Genomic DNA, 26,646 nt, shown 5'->3' on the forward strand with positions numbered 1-26,646 from the left:
ACATTCTAACTGTCGTGAACTAGCCTAATTGTTCATTGGTGTTGGGGAATATCTGCACTCATTCATCTCACAGCAGATATTTCGGCGAATTCAAACGCGTCTCCCTGGATCTCACAGCGCTGTTGTGCTGTCGAGTGACCGGGTCTGAGCTCGCGCGCACCGGCCGAGCTGATAATGCTCCGCGGGGCATTATATAGCGATTTCAGACTAGGCCTAACGTTAACGTTACTTACTTTATCACCATAGTAAGTTTCTAAACAGTTTCGCTAGAATAATGTTTTAATTACTTTATTGCTGCCAGGCGCTAACTGGGATAGCTAGGGTTTATTTGCTATCGAGAGCATTAAAACTGATGAGCATTAAAAGTGAACTTTAATAAATATAATATAAAATTCAGTTTTATACTATATTCAACGTTTCAGTACACAATACATAATGTTATAAAAGTTGTATACATAAAAAACGATAGGACTTACCTTTCAAATCATAATCAGGCTGCAGCAGCTTCTTCTGTTGACTGTCACTGGGCATTTCGCCGTTAAAATTTGAACCATCGCTGCTGAAACCGCAACCCAATGGCCGGGTTATTACTAAAAATAACCCAACGATGTTAAAATGACCCAACATTTTTGTAAAATAACCCAACATATTGACCCAATATGTGTAACCCAACGGTTGGGTTAAAAAAATAACCCAACGTTTTTTACTGTGTGACACTACAATTCGACCATCTCTCATATATAATCAGGCAACTTTCATTGGCTGTGTCCGAAAACCTAGGCAGTGACTCGTTAAGACAATGGCTTGTAAGGCAGCGTTTGTGCATGAAGGCACCTCACAAAACTGATTTCGGACAGACTTCTTAGACAGTGTAACAGTTTAATGATCTACAGCAAAATAGAGAAAACTTTGGTGAGAACTAAACAAATATGAATTACTACATTAGTAATTTCTCGCTAGAAATGACATCAGAAGTGGAAAATGTTGGTAACAAAAAAACGTACATTTACACACAAACTGACCAGCAACTATTGGACACCACCTTTTTCCCCCAGCTTTTTGAATAATATAAATTAAAAATGTTTTATGTGTACACTCTCAGAAAAAAAGGTACAGTGCTGTCACTGGGGCGGTACCCTAAGGTACAAAAGTGAAAAGGTACATCTTTGTACCTTACTCACCCCTAAAAGGTACATATTAGTACCTCAAAAGGTACATATCAGTACTTTAAGAGTGCGTGTTAGTACCTTAAAGGTACATATTAATACCTTTAAAGGTACATATTAGTACCTTTTCGGTTTTGTACCTTAGGGTACCGCCCCAGTGACAGCAATGTACCTTTTTTTCTAACAGTGTATGCCATAGTAAAGAGATGTGTTTTTAGTCTAGATTTAAACTGACAGAGTGTGTCTGCTTCCCGAACAATGCTAGGAAGACTATTCCAGAGTTTCGGTGCTAAATAGGAAAAGGATCGACCGCCTGCAGTTGATTTTGATATTCTAGGTATTATCAACTGCAGACAAAAACAAAACCAAGTCCAAAACAGGGCGAGACAGAGTCAAGACCAAACCAGCACGCCTTAAATGAATAAAGATCCACATTACCGCCTGAGAAATGCATTATTTTTAGTTAATAAATATAATTAGAATAGGACACTTATAGAGACGTTACTGTAACCCCTCCTGTTCGAACCGCCCGCTCCAAGTGGGACTCGAACCCCGGGTCCGCCGGCATGAGAGTCGGACGCTTTAACAAGGAGGCTAAAGGCTGCAACCTCTAGCGTCAGTTGCTAGAACGTCTCTTGAGATCAGAGGAGTGAGGTTTACTCGCACAGAAACTACTAGCTGGCCTCCGTTACATTACCAATCAAATGAAAAAGATATAAGGTAAAACTTATTTGGCTTGCCGTCACCTGATGAGGGGCTGGATGAAGCAGCTTCAACTCGAGCTCTGATACACCCCCACCCACAGTGACTAAATATAGGATATGATTATGTAGGGCAAGGTACCTAAGATAAAGGTGGAGTTAGGGAGGTGGTGGGATGCTGGAACAGCTGAGACTGAGGAGCGGTAAGCAGCTGCTTATATACTCTGGCTGTTGATTGGAAGATTAGATGGGCTCGCTCCTCCATAAATTACGTTTAGGAATGTCACAAAAATCCAGATCTCATACAAGTACTTTTTTTTGCAACAATATAGCTTGAATTTTGTGAGAATTTGTATTAATTTTGGTGACATTTTTGACACAATCTCTCATTAATTTCGGAACTGGCACAATAAATAAATCAAATTAGAGTATTTAAAGCTGCAGTCTGTAACTTTTTGTGCTCTCGCGGTTAATAAACAGAACTGCATGCGTCTCGCGGAAGAACATTGCAGCCGGATCTACTTCTCTCTGTTTATGTCTATGGCGAGTGACGCAGGGACGGTGCTCCTCCGCAGCGGTTCCTACCTGACCGGTCTGAAATAGTCACACACTCATTATAAGTGTACCATAATGATTCAGGGTCAGACAAAGACACGGTTTGGAAAATGTGTTCATGTTGTACATTCTGATTATATAATTTTTAACTCTGAAGCGTGTAATCCTTTCAGTTCTGTTTCGTGTCTTGTTACACAGTCAAACAATAGGTTACTGTCGTAAACCCGGTTCTATGAAACATCGAGTGGAGAGATCCACCTATGGGAAGGGCATCCGTACCTGACCTCTGCAGAAGCATCCAATTCTGGCAAGACAGAAAGGAGCGCGCAGCCAATGCCCGGTAACGCCCCGCCCCTTACCTGCGGCATATAATTACCTGCACGCGCTACTGTACTCCAGTAAGTATATTCGCTTCTCGTGCAGCAAGCGGGGCAAGGCTGGTGGATCTCTCCACTCGATGTTTCAGAGAACCGGGGTTACGACAGTAATCTATTGTTCTCTTTCATCATCTCGTGTTCGAGATCCAGCTATGGGAGAGACATGGACAGCTCCCCGATTGCCCAATACACTCACAGTGAGGTTCTGTTAGCCAGAAAAAGACGGTCACCCCAAAGGGCGGTGCACGTCTCATAATCATGAACCCGCCACACCGACGCACACACGTAACTGCGGTGTACAAGCACGGCATGAACCATGTGTGTGGCACACACAAGAGAAGGCAGGGTTAGGAAGACCCCACCTCCAAAACCGAATGTGCTACCGGAGTTTTGGTAACATCCAGCCTATAGTAACGCACAAACGTATGGGGAGAAGCCCAACCGGCAGCAGAGCAGATATCCTGCAGTGATACTCCCCTGAACAGAGCCCAAGAGGCGGCTAAGCCCCTCGTAGAATGAGCTCTGATGTCCCCTGGAGGTTGCACTCCCTTTGATTCGTAAGCCAAAATGATAGCGTCCACAAGCCAATGCGAAAGGCGTTGCTTAGATAGGGGATCCCTTTTATCGGGAGGAGCCCATGAAACAAAGAGTTGATCACTCTTCCGGAATGCACTGGTCCTAGCCAAATACGTCTGTAACGCACGGACCGGACACAGAGCATTTAACCTTTGATCCTCCGCGGAGGAAAAGGGCGGAGGGTGAAAAGCGGACAGCTCCAATACCCCCGATGTGAGCGCAGGAAAACATTTCGGCATGAAGGCTGGATTAGGCTTAAGGAAAACCTTATTTCCGCCCAGAGAGAATTTAGTGCACGAGGGGTGAACCGAGAGTGCATGTAACTCACTGACACGTTTGGCTGACGCCAAGGCCAAGAGCAAAGCTGTCTTAAAAGACAGGGAAATATCCCCCAGTGGCTCAAAAGGGAATTGAGACAGAGCTTCCAGCACAAAGGAGAGGTCCCATTCAGGGATCGTTCCCCTGATGACTGGCAACAAGCGGCGGGCACCCTTCATAAATCTGCGGATTAGAGGATGCTGCCCAACCGTTGAGCTCTCAAAGCCCACATGACAAGCAGAGATAGCTGCCAGATAGACCTTAATAGTGGAAAAGGACCTGCCTTTATCCATAAGGTCTTGGAGGAAACACAAAACATCAGAGACTGAACACTGATATGAAGTAAGACCCCATCACACCACTCATCGAACACTTGCCACTTACAGCCATATAAGGACCGTGTAGAAACGGCCCTGGCATTCTGTATAGTAGCCACCACGCACAGGGGAAGCCCTAACGCGCTCAGGTTCATCCTTTCACGGGCCAGGCCCAGAGAGCTACCCTGTCCGGGTGTGGGTGATAAATCTCCCTGTTCGCTTGAGACAATAGGTTTGTGCGGAGGGGGAGGCGCCGCGGCTGAGCATGTAACAGAGGAATTATCTCCGCCAGCCATGGCGCTTTGGGCCACCTGGGTGCTATCAGAATGAGAGACAGGTGTCCCTCTTTCACCCTGGCCAATGTAGGAATTATCAAGCACAGGGGAGGAAAGGCATACAGCAGCACTTTGGGCCACGAGTGGGCCAGTGCATCCACCCCGAGGGGCGCGTCCAAGTCCTTTAGCGAGAAGAACATAGGACAATGGCTGTTTTCGCGCGAGGCGAATAGATCTACGGATGCCTGTCTGAATCTCATCCATATCATGCTCACTATCTGAGGGTGAATACGCCAATCTCCGAAGAGCGGGTTCCCCCTCGATAGAAGATCCGCGCCTCTGTTCAGGATTCCCGGAACATGAGTCGCGCGTAGCGACAGGAAAAAACGTCTGCTCCATACCAGCAGCTTGTAAGCTAGGGCATGAAGTTTTGACGAGCGCACGCCGCCTTGACGATTGATATAAGCCACTGCCGTGGTATTGTCGCAGCGTACGAGCACATGATGTCCCTGCAGACGAGGCAGAAAATTATTCAGAGCCTTCCAAATGATCAGAAGCTCTAAATAATTGATGTGTTCTGAACGTAGTTTGCACGACCACAAACCGTTCACAGTTCTTCCCTCTTGGGTGGCACCCCAGCCTGTTAAGGACGCATCCATCATCACAACTATACGCAACATAACCGTCCCCTGAGGGGCGCCCTGTGCGGAAAAGTCCACGCTCTTCCAGTGGTGCAGAGCTGCAGTTTTTTTTGTTCAAATTTTTTTGTTCGTTTACATTAATATTATATTATCAGATTTTTGACATACATTTTTGATAAAACACTGCTGGTCACTTTCAGAAGTTGTAGCGATGTAGCGATGCAATGAAAGAATGTGAAACATAAATGGTAGGCTATCATTCTCAGTTTTTAAATATATTTTTTAATATAATGTAAATAGATTTTACACACTTAAAGCAATATCGTATCGCATATTGAATAAGGTTCTCATTCTAGGAACAAATATCTTTTTCCTGTTACGCTATTGCGAAATATTACATGACCCAGAAATTTGACAGACAAACATAACATTTCATAGCCATTTTCTAGATTTAATTGTTTTAAATCAGTGCACATTCTTACCAATATTGAATGTAGATATTAAAATGTGGCACAACAAATGTGGGCTTCCCTTCCTCAAGGAAATTAACATAGATGGATCATCTGAATCAAAATAGATAAGACCTTGAAGAAAAAAAAGAAAGATCTGGAAAGCTTTAGAGTTCTGAGTTTTCACAATGTACGTTTTTTAAATGATATTCTGAATTTTCTGAGTCAGAAGGTGAGGTTGAGTAAATTATGGGGTTGTGGAAATTGCAGTTAATAACAAGAGACAACTTCTCACGTTGAGCACACGAGTGCGTGTATCGTTTTATTAATCTGAGGCAGAAAACTCTGAATCAAAATGGTGCTGACAAGCGTCCCACATCAACACGCGTTAAGCACATTTAAAGAGGCCGCGATCCCTGAACAGTCATGAACAAACACGCTAACAAAGTTCTGCATTTATAATCAACAGTGTATAGAAATACGTTTAACCTCAAAGGGGAATTATGTATGCCACATTCATTAAACACGTCCCCCCAAAATTCACCATATCAGGAGAAGAACCAAACAGTCAACGGGGAGGTGGGCGTATCAACCGGCCACAATGGCTGTGCTGTATCGGGGGTCGGGGAGACCCCCCTGCAGCCAGTGTCTTGTCATGACACAGGTGTGGGGCATGGAGTGTGGGAGGCTTGGGAGGGAAAGGAGCAAGGGGTGGGGGCAGAGCAGGAGGCCGTCCACATCCTCTGTTTTCAACAAAGTACTCAGAGGATATGTCTAAAGGAGTGCCAAAACGGGCAACCCAGGTGCCAATAAATGCCCGTGTCATCTCGACAGATGCCACTGATGTCAGTGGCACAGCCTCAGGCCAGCTGGTGGTCCTGTCAACCATGGTTAACAGATATGTGAAACCGTGAGATGACGGCAGAGGACCGACCAGGTCCACGTTTACATGGTCAAAACGTCTCTCTGGTACTGAGAACGACTCTAACGGGGCTTTAGTGTGGTGGTGTACTTTGACCCGTTGGCAAGTGTTAGTCCAGTCCCTAACGTCCTTCTTGAGGCCATGTCAAACAAACTGTGAGGCGTTGGTTGGCATCAAAAAAATTTAGTCTCCATCGAAACTCCATCGCCACTGGACTCTAGAGCAGTGGAGACGTGTTCTCTGGAGTGACCAATCACGCTTCTCTGTCTGGCAATCCAATGGACGAGTCTGGGTTTGGCGGTTGCCAGAAGAACGGGACTTGCCTGACTGCATTGTGCCAAGTGTAAAGTTTGGTGGAGGGGGGGTTATGGGGTGGGGTTGCTTTTCAGGGTTTGGCCCCTAAGTTCCAGTGAAAGGAACTCTTAATGCCTCACCAAGACATTTTGGACAATTTCATGCTCCCAAATTTGCGGGGAACAGTTTGGGGACGGCCCCTTCCTGTCCCAACATGACTGACCAGTTCACAAAGCGTCGCTCCATAAAGGCATGGATGAGCGAGTTTGATGTGGAGGAACTTGAGTCCTGACCTCAACCCGATAGAACACCTTTGGGATGAATTAGAGCGGAGACTGAGAGCCAGGCCTTCTTGTCCAACTTCAGTGCCTGACCTCACAAATGCGCTTCTAGAAGAATGCTCAAAAATTCACACAGAAAGAAAGCCTTCCCAGAAGAGCTGACGCTGTTAGAGCTGCAAAGGGTGGGCTGACTCCATATTAAACCCTACGGATTAAGAATGGGATGTCATTAAAGTTTATGTGCATGTAAAGGTAGGCGTTTTAAAACTTTTGACAATATAGTGTAGGCTATTTGTATCTTTATCCAAATACATACAGAACTTAATGTGATATACACAGACTGCAAAATGTAAAAGATGTATTGTTTTTATTAGACCAAAACACTACTAAATTGATTGCCATAAGCAATTTTGTTCACATGCAACCAATACCTGATCCATAACTTTATAGTGTCCTTCGTTTTTTCACGGAGGACTCCACCTTTGCTCCTAATAACCTGGAGAAGCTGAGAGCTCTGTCTGTCCAAAAAGGCCATAAATCTCGATTGAAAAGGTAAGGTCGTGATGCGCAAAAATTCAGCATTAATCTGTAAGAAAGAGAAACAGAAAATAGACTTCTGAAAAAAAAAAAAAGATTTTACTCTGAGAACTAGTTGTAAAAATACACAAAGTAGGGCTGCACGATTTGGGGGAAATATCTAATTGTGATTAGTCTGGTTAAAATTTTTTACAAATGAAAAGTGTGTGTGTATTACATTGTGTTTATATATTAATATGACTAATAATAATCATTATGATTATTATTATTGCTAAATTAAAATATTTAACAAAATAAGAAATATTACTATTACAATATTTCCATTATTAAAAATAGAATATTTAAGAATAAATATAACAATATAATACTACTACTACTACTACTAATAATAATAATATAATTTATATTTTACAGAAAACTTATTTAATAAAAACTGTTACTATGCAGACAACCTATGACTAAAAATCATTAGAAAGGTCTAAGGATTTATTGTAAAATTATTATAAAAATCTGTGCTTTTTCTGTGATATCAATTTCTTAAAGTCTGTCTTTAATATTAAATATGAGCCTCTTATGCATCCACTGTAAGGAAAAAAAACAACTGTATATTTAAGAAAAACATATGGATTGTCATATAGAGCATGAACTGTAGATAAACACTCTCTTATTACCGTTGTTTTACTATGAGAATTATTTATTTAGAGAGAAGTATGATTTCTCATTTGTAACCAAAAAGTTTAATTCATACTGGAGGCTAGAGGGCGCCCTCGAGCGGAAACTCCATATTTGGAGTGTCCTTATTTAGAGTAATGACATGCCTTGTGCACTTTTTTCAGTGCAGGTCAAGCACTCAGTATAGAGAATATCCCAGAGGACAGTGTGTGTGACAGTGACCGGCCGCAGTGATCAGGAGGATGTGCCAGCAAAGCACATATTGCTACTAGGTTTCCGCATATAACTACCGTTATAGTTCCTACAATATGTGTTTTATTGTTGTTTATTGTAATATTAATGTTTTTAATAACTGAGCTGATTTACATAGCATAACATGCCATAATAAAAACACAATGTTCCATATTGTCATCTGTGGCTTTATGTCCCATTTTACACCTTTGTTGCGTGGTGTCCACATGGTGTGGACAGTTAAATCATTTTTAAATAAAACTGAATTTTGTCAAAATGAAAATGGATTTCAATTTTAGTATCATATTAAAGTAATAAAAAGAATCTTAAAAAATCTAGATAATGTTTTCCATAATTCATGCAGGAAAGGGTTTAAACTCCTACCAACACATCAGCAATGGAACTCTGTAAATTACCCTAAAATTGCTAGATTGGCATGCCATTAAAACATGTTCCAGTCTCAGCTTCGTTTCATGCTTCCTCATAAAATGTGCACCATTTAGTTTTTAATGTCCCATTCTCAACTGAGATAAAATGATCCGACTGCATAAATTGCTTTACGCACCCAAAAAACTGAGTTTCGTTCTGACCGGCCTCCGTTAACCTTGTCTGATAGCCGCTCAAACTTCATTGGCCAATGGCAGAGATGGTGAGAATAACTCTGTGAATTCAAAGAAATCAAGGGCAAAACCCACTGAACTTTCACTTTTAGTTAGTGTCCAGTATATAAGGACCTCGACACAGCTCCACCTGCAACACTCAAAGCCCTGTCCAACTTCTGACTCTACGCAAAAAATGTCTGATAACCCAAGTGTAAGCTACCGTGAAGATGAAGAGGAAGATGAAGAAAATGGTAAGTGCATTTTAATAGTTGGTCTTTATTTACTTAAATTGAAGAAACTACATTTAAGTGTTATTATTCATTTATGTATTTTATTTGTGCATATATTTACTTCTAAAATGTTTTGTTTTTTACTCAACATAGCCAATTTTTGGTCTAATAAAGACACTTCAGATGTATACGTGTGTGTGTGTGTGTGTGTTTATTGAATAAAAATACATTGAGTTAAAAAATATATATGTACATATATATATGTGATAAAATGTTCCATCAAGTGATTTCAAATCCTAGGGAATTGATAATGCATGCTTAGATTTATTTCATTTACAGTGAATAAAAGTTTCCGAAAATGATCAGATTTCAGGTGTCTGTTAAAGTTCAGGGAGGTGCGTATGTTTCATCCGAGCTGATCGGTCGCTGTGGGAATATTGAAAATGCCATTCCTGGAGTAGAAAGTGTCGCGCACAATCGCAGATCTCCCCCTGGCTGGAGTCCTGCAGTCAATCTTATAGTCACCTGAGGAAACAACAAAATATTTTCATAATGACATGTAGCCATGGTTATTAAGCTAATATTTTACTATTTAATATCGCATGTTTAGCATTAACCATCCATTTTACTAGTACTACAAACCATGCTTATTTTTAAATACACGCCCTCAGAAAGGATGCATTAAATACTTTCTATTCATCAAAGAATCCTGATAAAATATCACGTTTTCAATATTGATAATATCAGAAATTCCTGAGCAGCAAATCCTCATATTAGAATGATTTCTGAAGGATCGTATGACCCTGAAGACTGGAGTAATGATGCTGAAAATTCAGCTTTGATCACAGGAATAAATTGCACTTTACAATATTTTCACATTGAAAATAGTTCATTTTAAATTGTAATAATATTTCACATTATTACTGTTTTTACTGTATTTTTGATCACATAAATGCAGCCTTGGTGAGCAGAAGACACTAAAAAACATTTAAAAAAAAACATTACCATCTTTTGAAAAGCAAGTGTGACAAACAGTGAATTACTACAAAATCATCATTAGTGGGTTTTACAAAAAGCATCACTTTTACTATTGCTAAACGTTTTAAATCCTCAACACTACAGTAAATATTAAAGTCTCCTCTTTCCTCACCTAATCTCCATCCATAATCCCAGGACGAGAGAATGGGAAAATCAAACTTTTCTTCAGGGCCTTTTTGGGCTCGTTTCTTCAGGTACAGCTGTCGCCCTTTGCCTTCGTTGGAGATCCCCTGATAAAGATCCGCTTTCGTCTGCGGGGTCACGGGCCTCATCAGAGGGGCTTCACTCAGGGACCGGCGCACTGGCGCGGGGGCCTCGCGCGGCTTCTCCTGCGCTCGGACCACAGGGGGCAGCGTGAGTTTACCGGCAGAGGGAGGGTTAAAGAGACCGATGGACTTGGACCTGCGAGACGTGTAGGTGGTCGGGTATTCTTCGCTGTATTTCGTCTTCCACGCCAGCCGCATGTAGGCCTCCTTCACGATCCGCTCGCGGAAGAAGTTCTGGTCCTGGGTGGTCTGCAGGTTCCTCATGTCTGTCTCTTGTGAGCTCTGACCGCGTCTTATTAACCGGACAGCGAGGCCACGGAAACCGAAGAGGTGCAGCGGCGACCAATCAGAGGAAAGATTCTCAGCCTCGGGAGAAAGGAGAGGCCAAATAAACAAACACACACTGAAAGTGGTGACAGAAGAACAAAAGAGACTCGCTGCAGCTCAAGGAATCCGTTACAGCAGAGAAAGAGTCAAATACAGAAGACAAGAGAAACAGGGTCTCAAGTAATTGTCGTTAACACGACGACACTGTTTTCAAATAAAAACGGAAAATTGTGAATGCGTTTTGACCGTTCATTTACAAGACACCGGCTTTTTTTATGGGGGGGGGGGGTGCAAACGGGTTTCAAAACGCAAGTTTTTGTGAACTAAACCCATATACAGTAAAAATAAGTAAACCGTATCGTCTCTGTGCACTACAAAAAAGGTGACTTTGTGCGCATGCGTATGAAGTGTTCAGGCCTGCCATTAATAAAAGGGAAGAGCGGGGTTAGTTGTAACCGGTTGTAACACACACGGTTTAACACTTTCCACACATGCCAGGATGATGAAACTGGTGTTCTTAAATGTGCATGATCACTTTTTAGGGCACACTTTTTAAGTAATTACACTATTTACCACACTAAATGGCTGTTATAAGAATTAAATGGAATCAGTACAAAATCCATCTTACCATTTATCAAAATCCACTTGCACTGTACAATTGCCTAAATAATGTAAGGAGATTTTTAGATTTAAGTTCTCAATGTAATATTTTAAATATAGAAATATTAAATGTTGGGGAAAATATAATTATTCCAGGCATTTGAAACTATAAATCTGCCAGTAGTTGCCGGCATAATGGATTCCAGAATCATTCAACTAATTCTTTCAAACTGACCGAGACGGTGAATTATTCGAGAACGAAACCTATAGCCTACTTTGTTTGAATCCATTTCTGATGGAAAAATAAAGCAAAACTGTAAAACAAAAATTGACAACGTTGTCTATAAAAATGGTCAATACTTATTGTTTATTGAACTGTTGTATAAAATTAATATCGCATTTTTGCTCGTATGATATTGCTTAACTCATTGAAGCAAATCTGAGCATGTTCAACAAAATAGTAGCCTAGTCCTCTATAGCAGTAGGATACCGCTTCTTAATCTGTGCCGTTTATTAAAGCGGCTGGTTGGACTATACGCGGCCAGCCAAGCGTCGGTAAGCACCCAGTCGTGATCATGTTCATTTGACTGCTTTAAATGTGAGAAATCACCCTAAAACATCAATCATACAAAAGAACAGATTCCTAAGATCATATTCACAATAATAAAATAATGAATTTCCATGCAGCGAGAGCGATAGAGAACGCGTTATACTCATAGCTCAACAGCGGCTGGTTGGATTATACGCCGCCAGCCTAGCGTCGGTAAGCACCCAGTCGTGATCACGTTAATTTGACTGCTTTAATAATGAGAAACCCCCCTAAAACATCAATCATACAAAAAAAAAAACGGATTCATAAGATCATATCCATAGTGTTAAAATAATGTATTCCATGCAGCGCCCATGGGTGAACAGATGGGCGTGAGTGCATGCTATTTAAACAACATGGCGCTGGACGTGAAAATGAAAACTGCGTCAGGCTGAAACTAGCAAAAAACACTTGCATCACTCCTGGCGTCGCATTGCACTGGGTATATGATAGGGCCCATAGGGTGCAGTCATATAAAAAGATTATTAAAACATAATGATTTATAATGTATTTTCAAGTAGAACTTTTCATTCAACATTATTACAAAGTGAAATGTAAATAGTTATTTATCTGCAAGCATATATATATATATATATTAGTGCTGGGAATCGAGAATTTTTTTTACTAATTAATCACATTGTTTTCTGTAATTAATCGCGATTTTTTATATTTTAGGAGTTTTTGATATTGTAATAATTTCAGTTACTCTCCAAACTAATGTAGAAACAATTTAAAGACAGCATATTTTAAACATTTGTTGTAATGACATCTTTTTATGAATGAAGGCCTCTATGAAACATTAATGATGTTACTTGTGTCTACCGAATTTCATACTCGTATGTGAAACATAGCACAAATGGCGCTTAATTGAAATTTTGTAGGTGGCGCTATTTGAGCCATTTTGCCACAACTAATTCTGAAACCCATATCAGACGTAAATTTTCGCCACTTCTGACGCGTGTGCAAAGTTTCATGAGTTTTCAAGCATGTTTAGGCCCTCAAAAATGCGATTCATTTGGGAGAAGAATAATAATAGGCTGAGCAAATACAATAGTGTCCTCACACCATCGGTGCTCGGGCCCTAATAAAGCAGACTAAATAGTGATATTTAAAAAAATAGTTTCTAGTAAAACATTTGAAATGTAAAATCAATGCAGAGATGCCGTTTTTATTACTTAAAGGTAGGGTAGGTAAGAATGATCTAAAACACTTTTGTCCAAATTCGTTTAAACTTTCTTTATATGTCAATACATAATTAAAATTTAAGTACTCTGAAAAAGAGAGTATAAAAATCGAGTGACTCTAGACTTTTTAATCTGCAATAAACACAGCTCATTATTTTCGTTCGGCCGAAACAAGTGATTGGCTCGGGCGACTGTCACTCTCTCTCGCGACCATGGCTACCGCCGCTTTTGCTACAGGATCTGCCCACATGCGCCCCAGTGTTGCCAAGTCGGGCTACTTCAACACTGTTGCCGCGTCTGTTTTTCATGTCCGCAGGTTGAAGCGACCCCAATTATGTGATATTTTGCCCCGGGATTTGCGAATTTTAGCAGGCAGCTCTACCAAAAAGACACATATTTTACCCCCCAAATGCGATTTTTACCGGAGAAACACGATTGGGCTTGTTTTGGGCTAGTTTTGAGTAGCAATTGGGCGGATTTTGTTGTGAAAACCTGGCAACCCTGGCGCACCCGTTTGATTTGAAGAGTTCAAGAGGCTGTATTTCTGCTGGACAGGTAATCTTTCAATTTGATTATGAATTTTTTTGGTTTATGTTTTCATGAAGCATGTCTCACTAGCACACGTAGCTACCTAATATAGCTAACATAACATTACTTAGCATAAAGTTACAATGTTATACACTTAGCGAACCATTAGTAGAGATGATAAATACTCAATATGCTTAGCTCAAGTTGATCGCTGTCTTGTTGAATTTCGCAAAATGTAACTTTAGATAACAAAATGCATGTGTAAAAGCTAGTACACCGCGTCCAGGAACTTTTTTTAGAACTAAGTTAGCTTTAGCTACTACCCTCTGTCTAAAGTCTTTTACCATGTTCACCGGGAACTTTACCTGCACGTTTATTTCGGCCCGTGGTTTGTTTTTATAAACCAACGTTTACTGATGTTTTTATCTTGTATCTGTGTGTGTCGTAGACACTGTGTTGTGTGTGTATTTTAAACTTTACCAGTATCGTTATTCTAGCTTGATAGTGAGTACTAAAAGACATCTTATTTGTTTGTATTCCTAATGATAAAGTTAGATTTTTTATTACATGTGATTCTGACATGATATCACTACATGCACTTCTTCTCCGCTCGCCTCAGGTGAATAATGCGTCTTCCAGCTGAGCGTTCATGTGTTTTGGGGGCGTGGCTTTGGAAAGAGCCCAGAAGGGAGAAGGTGGAGTGGATGGAAATAATGAGCTGTCTTTAAAACAGTCGTCGGAGGTCTACAGACACTCAATTTTTATACTTTCTTTTTCAGAGACTTACATTTTAATTATGTATTGATATGTAAAGAAAGTTTAAACAAATTTGGAAAAAAAGTTTTTTTAACCAAATCTTACCTACCCTACCTTTAACAGGTAAGGTATTTTATTGAAGGTATGAATTGCCATATGCAGCTCTCAAACAGAGTTTACTGTATTATTAAGCATTATCTATTGTGAAGGATCATTTTCATCCGCAGTCACTCAGAGCAGAAGCACAACCCAAACAATGTTCTTACCAAGCGGTAACCTCCCCCAGTTTCTCTTGAAGCCAAAACGGAAGTGACTTAAACTGCACTTCATCGACTGGCCACTAGGCTCCAGAAGGAGCAGAATCTCATTGAGGCTCATGTTAAAATGCTCAACTTTACAGCCAGTGGTGGAATGTAACGAAGTACAAATACTTTGTTACTTTACTTTACTTCAATTCAATTCAAATTTATTTGTATAGCGCTTTTCACGATACATATCGTTTCAAAGCAGCTTCACAGAAAATGCATCTACATTACAATTTAAATTGATTTGTACATGTTATGCATTTCAGAAATGCACATATACAAAGCACACAGATTAGCTAACTATCTATTATTAATCAATATAATAACTATGTGTGGCGGAGGGGGCGTGGTTTTGCAAGGTCTGTAGCGGGAGAGAGAGCCGAGCCGAGTGGTGAGTAAGTAGGTCAAGTGCAGATGAGTAACACCTGTGTCTGATTGCAGTAATTGGCATGGAGAGACTGCATATAAGCTGCAGCGGGGAGAGAGTTGGGAGAGAGAGAGTTTGGACTGGGACCTCACGTGACTGCCTGCCTGAGAAACGCATTTGAAACTGAGTGATTAAGCTGACTTACTTTTGAGAGTGTTTGCTGTGTTGATGCGCCCACGAGCGCCTATTTTGTTTGTATACAAACTTCTGAGAATAAAATCGCGAGTCCCAGTCACGCCGACCCCGCCTTCTTCCTTTCCTCACCCACATACATCGAACCTCATCACACTATGCACAGAAATAAGAATACATGTTGTTAATGAATAGGGTATATAGAGATGAGCATGAGTGCGTGTTGATGCAGAGCTGCGTCATCTGAAGTCCTCGCAGGAGTTGAGTCGTCTCTTCACAGGTGGTGGTCATCTGAAGTCTTTACGAGAAGCTGGATCCAGACTGGAGCTGACGGACTCTCTAGTTACCTCGGGATGGGCGTCCCGAGATAAAACAGAACAGAAAAATAATTAGCGTAGCTGCTGTTCAAGGCATTAAGCAAAGACGATCATGTGCATTGATACAACTATAGAGTACAAGGTTAGGAGATGCATCATGTCAATGCCTGGCTAAAGAGATGCGTCTTTAATCTAGATTTAAACTGGAGGATTGAGTCTGAGCCCCGAACATTATTAAGAAGGCTATTCCATAGTTTAGGTGCCAAATATGAAAACGTTCTCCCTTCTTTAGTTGACTTAGATATCCTCGGTATTACCAGAAGCCCAGAGTTTAGTGATCTTAAAGATCGTGATGGGTTATAAGGCGATAGAAGATCAGTTAAATACACAGGAGCTAAACCATATAGGGCCTTATAGGTCAGTAGCAATACTTTATAACTGACACGAAACTTAACAGGTAACCAGTGTAGAGATGTTAGAATTGGTGTTATGTGATCATATTTTCTTGACCTAGTAAGAACTCTAGCAGCTGCATTTAGGACTAATTGTAGCTTGTTTATTGAGGAGGCAGGACAGCCAGCTAGTAGTGCATTACAGTAATCTAGTCTAGAGGTCATAAATGCATGAACTAACTTTTCCGCATCAGAGACAGATAGCATGTTTCGTAGCTTAGCGATGTTTCTGAGGTGGAAGAAGGCTGTTTTTGTAGTATTTGAAATATGATTTTCAAAAGACGAGTTGCTGTCTGATATAACACCCAAGTCTTTAACTGTAGCAGATGAAGTAACAGTACATCCTTCTAAATGTAAATTATAATTTAAGAGATTCTGTGTACCAGTTTTTGGTCCAATAAGTAATACCTCAGTCTTATCTGAATTTAGTAGCAGAAAATTGCAGGTCATCCAATATTTGATATCTTTAACACACTCTGTTAGCTTGGATAATTTAGAGATTTCATCTGGTCGTGCTGAAATATATAAATGAGTATCATCGGCATAACAGTGAAAACTAATTTCGTGTTTTCTTATAATATTACCAAGTGGCAGCATATATATTGATAATAACAGAGGGCCTAACACAGAGCCTTGCGGCACTCCATAATTTACCGACGTCATCTTAGATTGTTCCCTGTTTAAATAGACAAATTGGTAACGCTCTGATAGATACGATCTAAACCACTTTAATGCCCGTCCCTGAATACCAGTGTAATTTTGTAGAGGATCTAAAAGTATTTTATGATCTATGGTGTCGAATGCAGCACTAAGATCAAGTAAAACTATTATTGAGATACAGCCTTGGTCAACAGCTAAGAGTAAGTCATTCGTGATTTTAACCAGCGCAGTTTCTGTGCTATGATGGGCTCTGAATCCAGACTGAAATTTTTCATAGATATTGTTTTCTTGTAAGTAAGAGCATAATTGAGCAGACACAATTTTTTCTAGTATTTTAGACAGAAATGGAAGATTTGAAATAGGTCTGTAGTTTGCTAATTCATCTAGTTGTGGTTTCTTAATGAGAGGTTTTATAACTGCCATCTTGAATGGTCTTGGGACATGACCCAGAGTTAAAGATGAATTAATAATATTGAGAAGAGGCTCTTCTGCTACAGGTAACAGCTCTTTCAGTAGTTTAGTTGGTATTGGATCTAATAAACATGTTGTTGGTTTAGAAGCAATGATTAGTTTATTTAGCTCTTCCTGTCCTATAGTTGTAAAGCACTGCAGTTGTTCTTCAGGGGTGATAATTGAGGCTGAATCGTAAAACCCTGTCAAGGGTTGTACATTTATAATTGTTTTTCTGATGTTTGCGAATTTTTTTTTGTGAAGAAATTCATAGTCATTACTACTAAACTGTACTAGAATATTTTGTTCAGCTGATGTGCGTTTATTTGTTAACCTGGCCACTGTACTAAATAAAAACCTGGGGTTGTTTTGGTTATTTTCTATCAGTTTATGGTAATGCTCAGCCCTGGCTGCTTTTAGAGCCTTTTTATAACGGGAAGTGCTGTCTTTCCACGCGATTCTAAAGACCTCGAAACGTGTTTGTTTCCATTTGCGCTCTAGATTACGAGTTTCTCTCTTGATAGCATGAATAATACTGTTGTACCACGGTGCAGTACTTTTCTCTCTCACCTTTTTTAATCTGATCGGTGCAACCGTTTCTAATGTACTAGAGAAAATGGTGCTCATACTGCTAGTCATTTCCTCTAGTTCATTTGTGTGTTTGGGTACACTGAGCAGCTGAGATAAATCTGGTAAGTTATTTGTGAATTTCTCAATAGTGTTTGGGAGAATTGTTCTTCCTGGTCTTTAACGCGGAGCAGTATGTAAAATATCAGCAGTACGCACTGTGCACGTTACAAGGTAGTGATCAGTGACATCATCACTTTGCGGTATGATGTCTATATCAGTAGGATTGATTCCATGTGATATAGTGTATGATTAAAACGATGAGTGGGCCCATTTACATTTTGCTTGACCCCAAAGGAGTTTAATAAATCTGTATACACAACCCCTAGCGCATCGTTGGTATTATCTACGTGAATGTTCAAATCACCGACAATCAGTGCTTTATCGACAGTAACCATTAGGTCTGATAGAAAATCTGCAAACTCTTTTAAGAAATCAACATAAGGCCCTGGCGGTCTATTTATGGTAGCCAAAGCAAAAGATAATATGTTTTTTTTTCTTATATCTGAGAGTGTAACATTTAGCACAAGCACTTCAAATGAATTAAACCTGTGTAATGTTTTCTGAGTAACATTTAGAATATCTCTATAGATAGTTGCAACACCGCCGCCACGACCAGTCAGATGGGGCTCGTGCGTATAACAGTAACCTGGTGGAGTAGACTCATTTAGACCGAAATAATCATTAGGTTTAAGCCAGGTTTCAGTCAGAACTAGTAAATCAAAGCTATTATCTGTGATCATTTCATTTACAATAACTGCTTTAGGTGTGAGCGATCGAATGTTAAGGAGACCTAGTTTTAGACAATGTTTTTGTTCATTTCTTTTAAGATTATCTGGTTTAAAAATGTTCAGATTATCTCTAGATCCTATAGAGGATTTTTACATAAATATTCGTGGAACAGACACAGTTTCTATACAATGCACTACAGAACAAGAACTGTCAAGTGTAGTTTGACTTACTAGTCATATTTTCTTTGGATTGTACAGGTTTTGTATACGTGCCAGCGTTTCACACTCATTCTGCACTGGGGAACCATCTCAGAACTCGAGTCCTGAGATGGTCATGAGATGGTTCCCCAGTGCTGTCCTTCGGCTGCTCAGGAGTCTTGTGACCCTCCATGATCCATTTATGCTGCATGGCTTCCTGTGGTGTCATGCACATCTTGGGGTCCCACCTGGAATGGATAGTAATACATGGTCAGTACATTTAGATTCATCAGACAAATAAACAAAACTCTTGTATAGTAATCAAAATGAACATACGTCAGGCAGCGTCTCACAAAATCCAGAAAGTCTTGATCAGAGTGCCCCAGAATACTGGCCAGAGGTCTAGATATGGGTTTGACTACAGTCTTGAGTTTCCACTCATGAGCCATAATAGAAGAAAACACACAATACTAGTTCAGCACATATAGCAGACTAAAAACAACTGAAAAAAAAATCACATCATGTGTGTGTTTTGAGCTCACCAAAGAACGCAGTCCAAAATTCTGATTTTTCTATATCATCAATGGGAGGCATTCCAAGCACCTAAACAATAAAACAGAATCCAGGAGGGTCATGAAAATGCAAGAATAATCTCAAATAAAACCAAATCTCGCACATATTTAAAGCAGCACTAGGTAACTTTTCAACCTTCATAATATATTTTCAAGACTCTTGTGATGATACATCGACTTACAATAGGTTGAATGACACGTCTGCCATAGCCTGACGGGGTCTGTATCGTTTTTAATCGTACTTTTAAACTTTGGGTTTCGGGTAGTAACCCGAGAACAATAAGAACTACAAAATTCGACCGCTTTACGGCATATACGTCACTTCCACCACCACCTCCACTTCCTTAAATTCGGACGTGCGAGCCCAACTATCGTTTGTTTGCCAGATGTTATAGTCATGGCCGAAGCAGCACAGAAAAATAAGAAAGCTAAGGTTTTCTCGAAGGAAAGCAAAAAGAGGAAACGAGAAAATTATCAGATTAAAGGCAGGAAGAGGATCAACATTGGGCCAGTGTTTGCTCGTTGGCGTGAGCTGAAGGAGGAGGGGCTACATTCTTGCAAGTAAATACATAAGACGCACAAAATCATATTTTAGGATACCTAACATGTCTGTGATATTTGTCTTGCCTCAAGCTAATGCAAATCGATTTTTCAAATTTGCAGATTCATCTATGGTAGCTTGATATTATAATATTGACAATATATGGTTATTACCTACCACTCAAATATTGAATTGAAGTATCATATAGATTCTGTAAAACGGTAACCAATAGACTAGGCTACTTTAATGACGCTGGCTTGTAAACGTGAGCTTCGCAATCATTTGGCGTTTGAAAAAAAATAATACCTATGAAATTATATTCATATGACATGCTGAAACATATGCCACTGTACCTGGGATGAAGACATTTCACACGCGACGCAAGCAGAACACCTGCATGTGAACTCCTGCAGTGTTCAGGGCTATCATGTCAAATGCACGTGCGCATCCCCTGATGTAGAATGACAGAGTTTACGACAGTAGTAGAGGACAATACTGTTTCCCAACTGTAGGGGGACCCCGAGAGCAAAACCTACCTAGTGCTGCTTTAAACACTTACTCTCTCCCATTCAAAGCCTCTATAACTTAAAGGGTTAGTTCACCCAAAAATGAAAATTCTGTCATTAATTACTTACCCTCATGTCGTTCGACACCCGTAAGACCTCCGTTCATCTTCGGTACACAAATGAAGATATTTTAGTTGAAATCTGATGGCTCTGAAAGGCCTCCATTGGCACAATGCACGGTTCAATCTCAAGACCCTTAAAAGGTATTAAAGACGTTGTTACAAAGTCCATCTCACTACAGTGGTTCTAAAATAACTTTATGAATCATGAAGCTTCGAAGCGTTATGAATCAGTGAGTCGAATCAGCAGTTTGAATCACCAAATTTCAGCAGTTTGATACGGCCTGGATTTTGTTGTCTCTCAAATATTACAAGCACACACACATTCACACACACACACACACACACACACACACACACACACACACACACACACACACACACACACACACACACACACACACACACACACACATACACGTCTATATTACCAACAGGGGACCATCACTCCACACTGACCAAGAGGGGACCTGTGTTTCTAGTCATTTTGAAGAAACAAAACTTAGATACAAAATTTTGTTTTAAGGTCTTTTTTCATAATATAACTTCAAATAAGCATTTATTTTTTTATTTTTAAACATGCCAAGAGGGGACCTGACCGATGTCTACCTATCCAACAGGGGACCTCCATAGCCTGCAATGGAGCTGTGTGTGTGAAAGGGAAGAGAGTTGGCAGTCAAGTCTGTCTTCATTATTTAATATATATATATAATTATAATTATATAATGTTCACACAGGCATCAGGGAACACAATGAGCACACAACGGAGAAAAAGCCATGTTGTGGACATTACAGAAAAGAATTTAAGAAATTAAAAAATTCTTAAAATTAAGAGTTATCTTTAAGAAATTCATTCTCTGTTGTGTCTTCATACTTACAGTATATGATCCGTCCACATCTCTCATTTAAGCTTATTTTCAAGAACACCAACACTGTAAAAAAAAATCAGGTCTCCAATTGAAAATTTTCTAGTGAACGATCACATCTAAATTTTTTAGTTGGCCAAATTGAATTTCTTGAATTTTAATTGAATTAAAGTGCATCAATTTACAGAAAATTTTCAATTGGAGACCCACATTTTTTTTACAGTAAAGGTATTTCAATGTGTGACTTATTTTTGAATAAAACATAGTTTCTGCTCTCTAAAATCCCAAATAATGTCCTTTGTTTTTGAGATTTTTAGAGTGAGATTTGATTTCTTGCACCAATAAAAAATATATATATATAGGACTGGACAAGCAGAAATTGTTCTTTAAGGTAATAATCACAGGTCATCACTTTATATAGTAAATAATGATTATGTTAAACACAATGACTCGGTCCCCTGTTAGATAGTAAATCACGACACCAGTGTGTTTAATTTTTCATTTCTTGCCATAAACACACTGTAGATATTTAGAGTTTTTATAGCAATAACTGAGTTTTAAGAGTTAAATCAAGCAGAAATAGTTCTCTAATGTATAAATTTCAGATCATCTTTGAATAATGATTATGTTAAACACAATGACTCGGTCCCCTGTTGGATAGTAAATCACGACACCAGTGTGTTTGCGTTGTCATTTCTTGCCATAAACACACTGTAGAGATTTAGAGTTTTTATAGCAATAACTGAGTTTTAAGAGTTAAATCAAGCAGAAATATTTCTATAATGTATTAATTGCAGATCCTCTTTGAATAATGATTATGTTAAACACAATGACTCGGTCCCCTGTTAGATAGTAAATCACGACACCAGTGTGTTTGCGTTGTCATTTCTTGCCATAAACACACTGTAGAGATTTAGAGTTTTTATAGCAATAACTGAGTTTTAAGAGTTAAATCAAGCAGAAATATTTCTATAATGTATTAATTGCAGATCCTCTTTGAATAATGATTATGTTAAACACAATGACTCGGTCCCCTGTTAGATAGTAAATCACGACACCAGTGTGTTTGCGTTGTCATTTCTTCATCTCAAACACACTGTGGAGATTTAGAGTTTTTATAGCAATAACTGAGTTTTAAGAGTTAAATCAAGCAGTAATAGTTCTCTAATGTATTAATTGCAGATCATCTTTGAATAATGATTATGTTAAACACAATGACTCGGTCCCCTGTTAGATAGTAAATCACGACACCAGTGTGTTTGCGTTGTCATTTCTTGCCATAAACACACTGTAGAGATTTAGAGTTTTTATAGCAATAACTGAGTTTTAAGAGTTAAATCAAGCAGAAATAGTTCTCTAATGTATTAATTGCAGATCATCTTTGAATAATGATTATGTTAAACACAATGACTCGGTCCCCTGTGAGATAGTAAATCACGACACCAGTGTGTTTGCGTTGTCATTTCTTGCCATCATAAACACACTGTGGAGATTTAGAGTTTTTATAGCAATAACTGAGTTTTAAGAGATAAATCAAGCAGAAATATTTCTCTAATGTATTAATTGCAGATCCTCTTTGAATAATGATTATGTTAAACACAATGACTCGGTCCCCTGTTAGATAGTAAATCACGACACCAGTGTGTTTGCGTTGTCATTTCTTGCCATCATAAACACACTGTGGAGATTTAGAGTTTTTATAGCAATAACTGAGTTTTAAGAGATAAATCAAGCAGAAATATTTCTCTAATGTATTAATTGCAGATCATCTTTGAATAATGATTATGTTAAACACAATGACTCGGTCCCCTGTGAGATAGTAAATCACGACACCAGTGTGTTTGCGTTGTCATTTCTTGCCATCATAAACACACTGTGGAGATTTAGAGTTTTTATAGCAATAACTGAGTTTTAAGAGATAAATCAAGCAGAAATATTTCTCTAATGTATTAATTGCAGATCATCTTTGAATAATGATTATGTTAAACACAATGACTCGGTCCCCTGTGAGATAGTAAATCACGACACCAGTGTGTTTGCGTTGTCATTTCTTGCCATCATAAACACACTGTGGAGATTTAGAGTTTTTATAGCAATAACTGAGTTTTAAGAGATAAATCAAGCAGAAATATTTCTCTAATGTATTAATTGCAGATCCTCTTTGAATAATGATTATGTTAAACACAATGACTCGGTCCCCTGTTAGATAGTAAATCACGACACCAGTGTGTTTGCGTTGTCATTTCTTCATCTCAAACACACTGTGGAGATTTAGAGTTTTTATAGCAATAACTGAGTTTTAAGAGTTAAATCAAGCAGAAATAGTTCTCTAATGTATTAATTGCAGATCATCTTTGAATAATGATTATGTTAAACGTCTCGGTTACGTATGTAACCCTCGTTCCCTGAAGGAGGGAACGGAGACGTACGTCGGAACTGACCGACGAATTGGGATCTGTTTCAGAGACCAATCTACTTCGAGTGTATTAAAAACGAGCCAATGGACATTGGCATGCGGTGCACACATTCCACGCACCGCCCCGCATTGCGGGTATAAATACGGAAGTGGAAGTACCGCATATTGTTTTCAACTGAGGAGCCGAGAAGAGTGGCTCGGGCCTTCAGCTGAAGCACAGCACCTGGCGACGGGACGTACGTCTCCGTTCCCTCCTTCAGGGAACGAGGGTTACATACGTAACCGAGACGTTCCCTTTCAGTCGGTCACGTTCGACGTACGTCGGAACTGACCGACGAATTGGGATCCCTACCAAAACGCCAGGGATGCTGGCCCTTCCAGCGCCCTGCCTGAGCTCGCTGGACCACTCCTAAGTTGGAGTGGGAGTCAGGGCTCCCGGCAGGGAAGGACAGTCACTGCTGTTCCTGCAAGACCCACTCAGCGTGACTATTGGATAACGCTGGGAAAGCGTGCCCGTCTCGGGAGATGGTACGCTGCGGAGCCACATCCTTCAATGGAAGGAGAGGTGGAAATACGCATCAGGACTAACCTCCTAGGGTAGTGCAACTATGGAAAATCTCTGGGGTGGACCCAACCTGATCCCAGGGGGGGAAGAACACATCCCAGAGATGACAGAGCGGGCTCTGTCGAGGGAAAGACACGGGGCTAACCGAGCAGGGTAGCAGATACCGTGGAGAATACACATATGGGGTAGCCGTGAGGGGACCGCAACATATGGAACCCAGCCTACACACACGTTCCACAAGCATACGGGTGCAGGCCTGGCGCCAGACGGCCGCAACGTCTGGCACCGCAGGGGTGACGGAGGAACTCACAGGGTTAGCCGTTTCCGGGGAACACAACTGGAGCAAGAATAGACGCACGTATCCGGCCCGGAGGCGGGAGTGGCGTTGCAAGCCGACACTAGAACGGGTACTTAGCGCTACTGGCCCTGGGGGGCGAGGATGCGGGAAGATACCGGCTCTACACGGAGGCTATAAAATCTAGCGAACGTGTTAGGTGTCGCCCAGCCCGCAGCTCTACAAATGTCTGTCAGCGAGGCACCTTGAGCCAGCGCCCAGGATGAAGCAACACTCCTTGTTGAGTGTGCTCGCACCCCGAACGGGCAAGGTACGTCTTGGGACTGGTAAGCCAAGACAATGGCATCCACTATCCAGTGGGCCAACCTCTGCTTGGAGACAGCCTTTCCCTTCTGCTGACCTCCGTAACAGACGAAGAGCTGCTGTGAGGATCTGAAGCTTTGAGTCCGGTCAACGTAAGCGCGAAGAGCGCGGACGGGACATAAAGCTAGGGCTGGGTCTGCCTCCTCCGAAGGCAGCGCTTGCAGGTTCACTACCTGGTCCCGGAAGGGAGTGGTAGGAACCTTGGGCACATATCCAGGCCGGGGTCTCAGGACAACGTGAGAGTTGGCCGGCCCGAATTCTAGGCACGATTCGTCGACCGAAAGCGCATGCAGGTCCCCTACCCTCTTGATTGAGGCCAATGCGGTCAGGAGGACTGTCTTCACGGACAGGATTTTTAGCTCGACTGACTGCAAAGGCTCAAATGGAGGACCCTGGAGTGCTCTAAGCACCAGGGCTAAGTCCCAAGAGGGTAACGAGGTAGAACGAGGAGGATTTTAGTCTCCTCGCACCTCTGAGGAACCTGACGATTAAGTCGTGCCTACCTACGGATTTACCGTCTACTGCATCGTGATACGCCGCTATTGCAGCAACGTACACTTTGAGGGTGGAGGGAGACAGCCGCCGCTCCAACCCATCCTGCAGGAAGGAAAGCACGACGTAATCGAACACTTCCGGGGGTCTTCCTGGCGGGAAGAGCACCAACGACGAACAGGTTCCACTTCAGAGCATAGAGGCGCCTCGTAGAGGGGGCTCTAGCTGAAGCGATGATGTCTACCACAGCTTGCGGTAGGCCATCTAGAACCTCCGCGTCCCGTCCAGGGACCAGACATGGAGTTTCCAGAGGTCTGGACGCGGGTGCCATAGAGTGCCCCGTCCCTGAGAAAGAAGGTCCTTCCTCAGGGGAATCGGCCAGGGAGGGGCTGTCGCGAGGAGTGTGAGTTCGGGGAACCAGGTCCGGTTGGGCCAATAGGGCGCAACTAACAAGACCTGCTCCTCGTCCTCCCTGACCTTGCACAGGGTCTGTGCAAGAAGGCTCACTGGGGGAAACGCATATTTGCGTAGGTCCCGGGGCCAGCTGTGCGCCAGTGCATCTATGCCTAAGGTACCTCCGGTCAGGGAGTAGTACCACTGGCAATGGGTCGACTCCGGGGAAGCAAACAGGACTACCTGCGCAACCCCAAAGTGGTCCCATATCAGCTGGACGCTCCGGGGGTGGAGTCGCCATTCGTCCGGAGGTGTCGACTGGCCAGAGAGCTCGTCGGCTGTCTGGTTCAGCGCACCTGGAAAGTGAATAGCACGAAGTGACCTTACAAACTTCTGACTCCACAGGAGGAGATGGCGGGCGAGCCGGAGCATGCAACGGGAGCGTAGACCACCCTGACGGTTGATGTACGCAACGGCCGCAGTGCTGTCCGAACGGACCAGTACGTGTGCGCCCTGGAGCGGTTTCTTGAACCGGGCCAGGGCAAGACGTACTGCCAGAAGCTCTAGGCAATTGATATGCCAACGTAGTTGGGGTCCCGTCCACAGTCCCGAACCTACGTGCCCGTTGTACGTGGCCCCCCAACCCGTGGAAGAGGCATCCGTGAAGACTTCAGCATGCCTCGACACCTGTTCTAAGGACACACCGGCCCGGAGAAACGAGGGGTCAGACCACGGGTTGAAGGTTTGGCGACAGTAAGGAGTCACTGGGACCCGGTACTGACCGCTG

General features: G+C 41.4%; 2 protein-coding genes across 2 annotated transcripts in view; one reads left to right on the top strand and one right to left on the bottom strand.

Moving 5' to 3' along the window:
- traf3ip2b (TRAF3 interacting protein 2b) overlaps positions 1–26,646 on the top strand; it is a 1,379,907-nt gene that overhangs the window by 550,706 nt on the left and 802,555 nt on the right. The gene's annotated exons all lie outside the window — the stretch shown is intronic.
- On the bottom strand, positions 9,551–10,712 carry LOC307143598 (protein SPMIP1-like; the record flags this gene model as incomplete). Its single annotated transcript, XM_079845325.1, has 2 exons — positions 9,551–9,669; positions 10,295–10,712. The coding sequence occupies 2 exons, from the start codon at positions 10,710–10,712 to the stop codon at positions 9,551–9,553; spliced, it is 537 nt and encodes a 178-aa protein (XP_079701451.1).

Source organism: Gobio gobio (assembly GCF_949357685.1).
Source record: "Gobio gobio genome assembly, chromosome: 19".
In the NCBI taxonomy this organism is placed as follows: Eukaryota; Metazoa; Chordata; class Actinopteri; order Cypriniformes; family Gobionidae; genus Gobio; species Gobio gobio.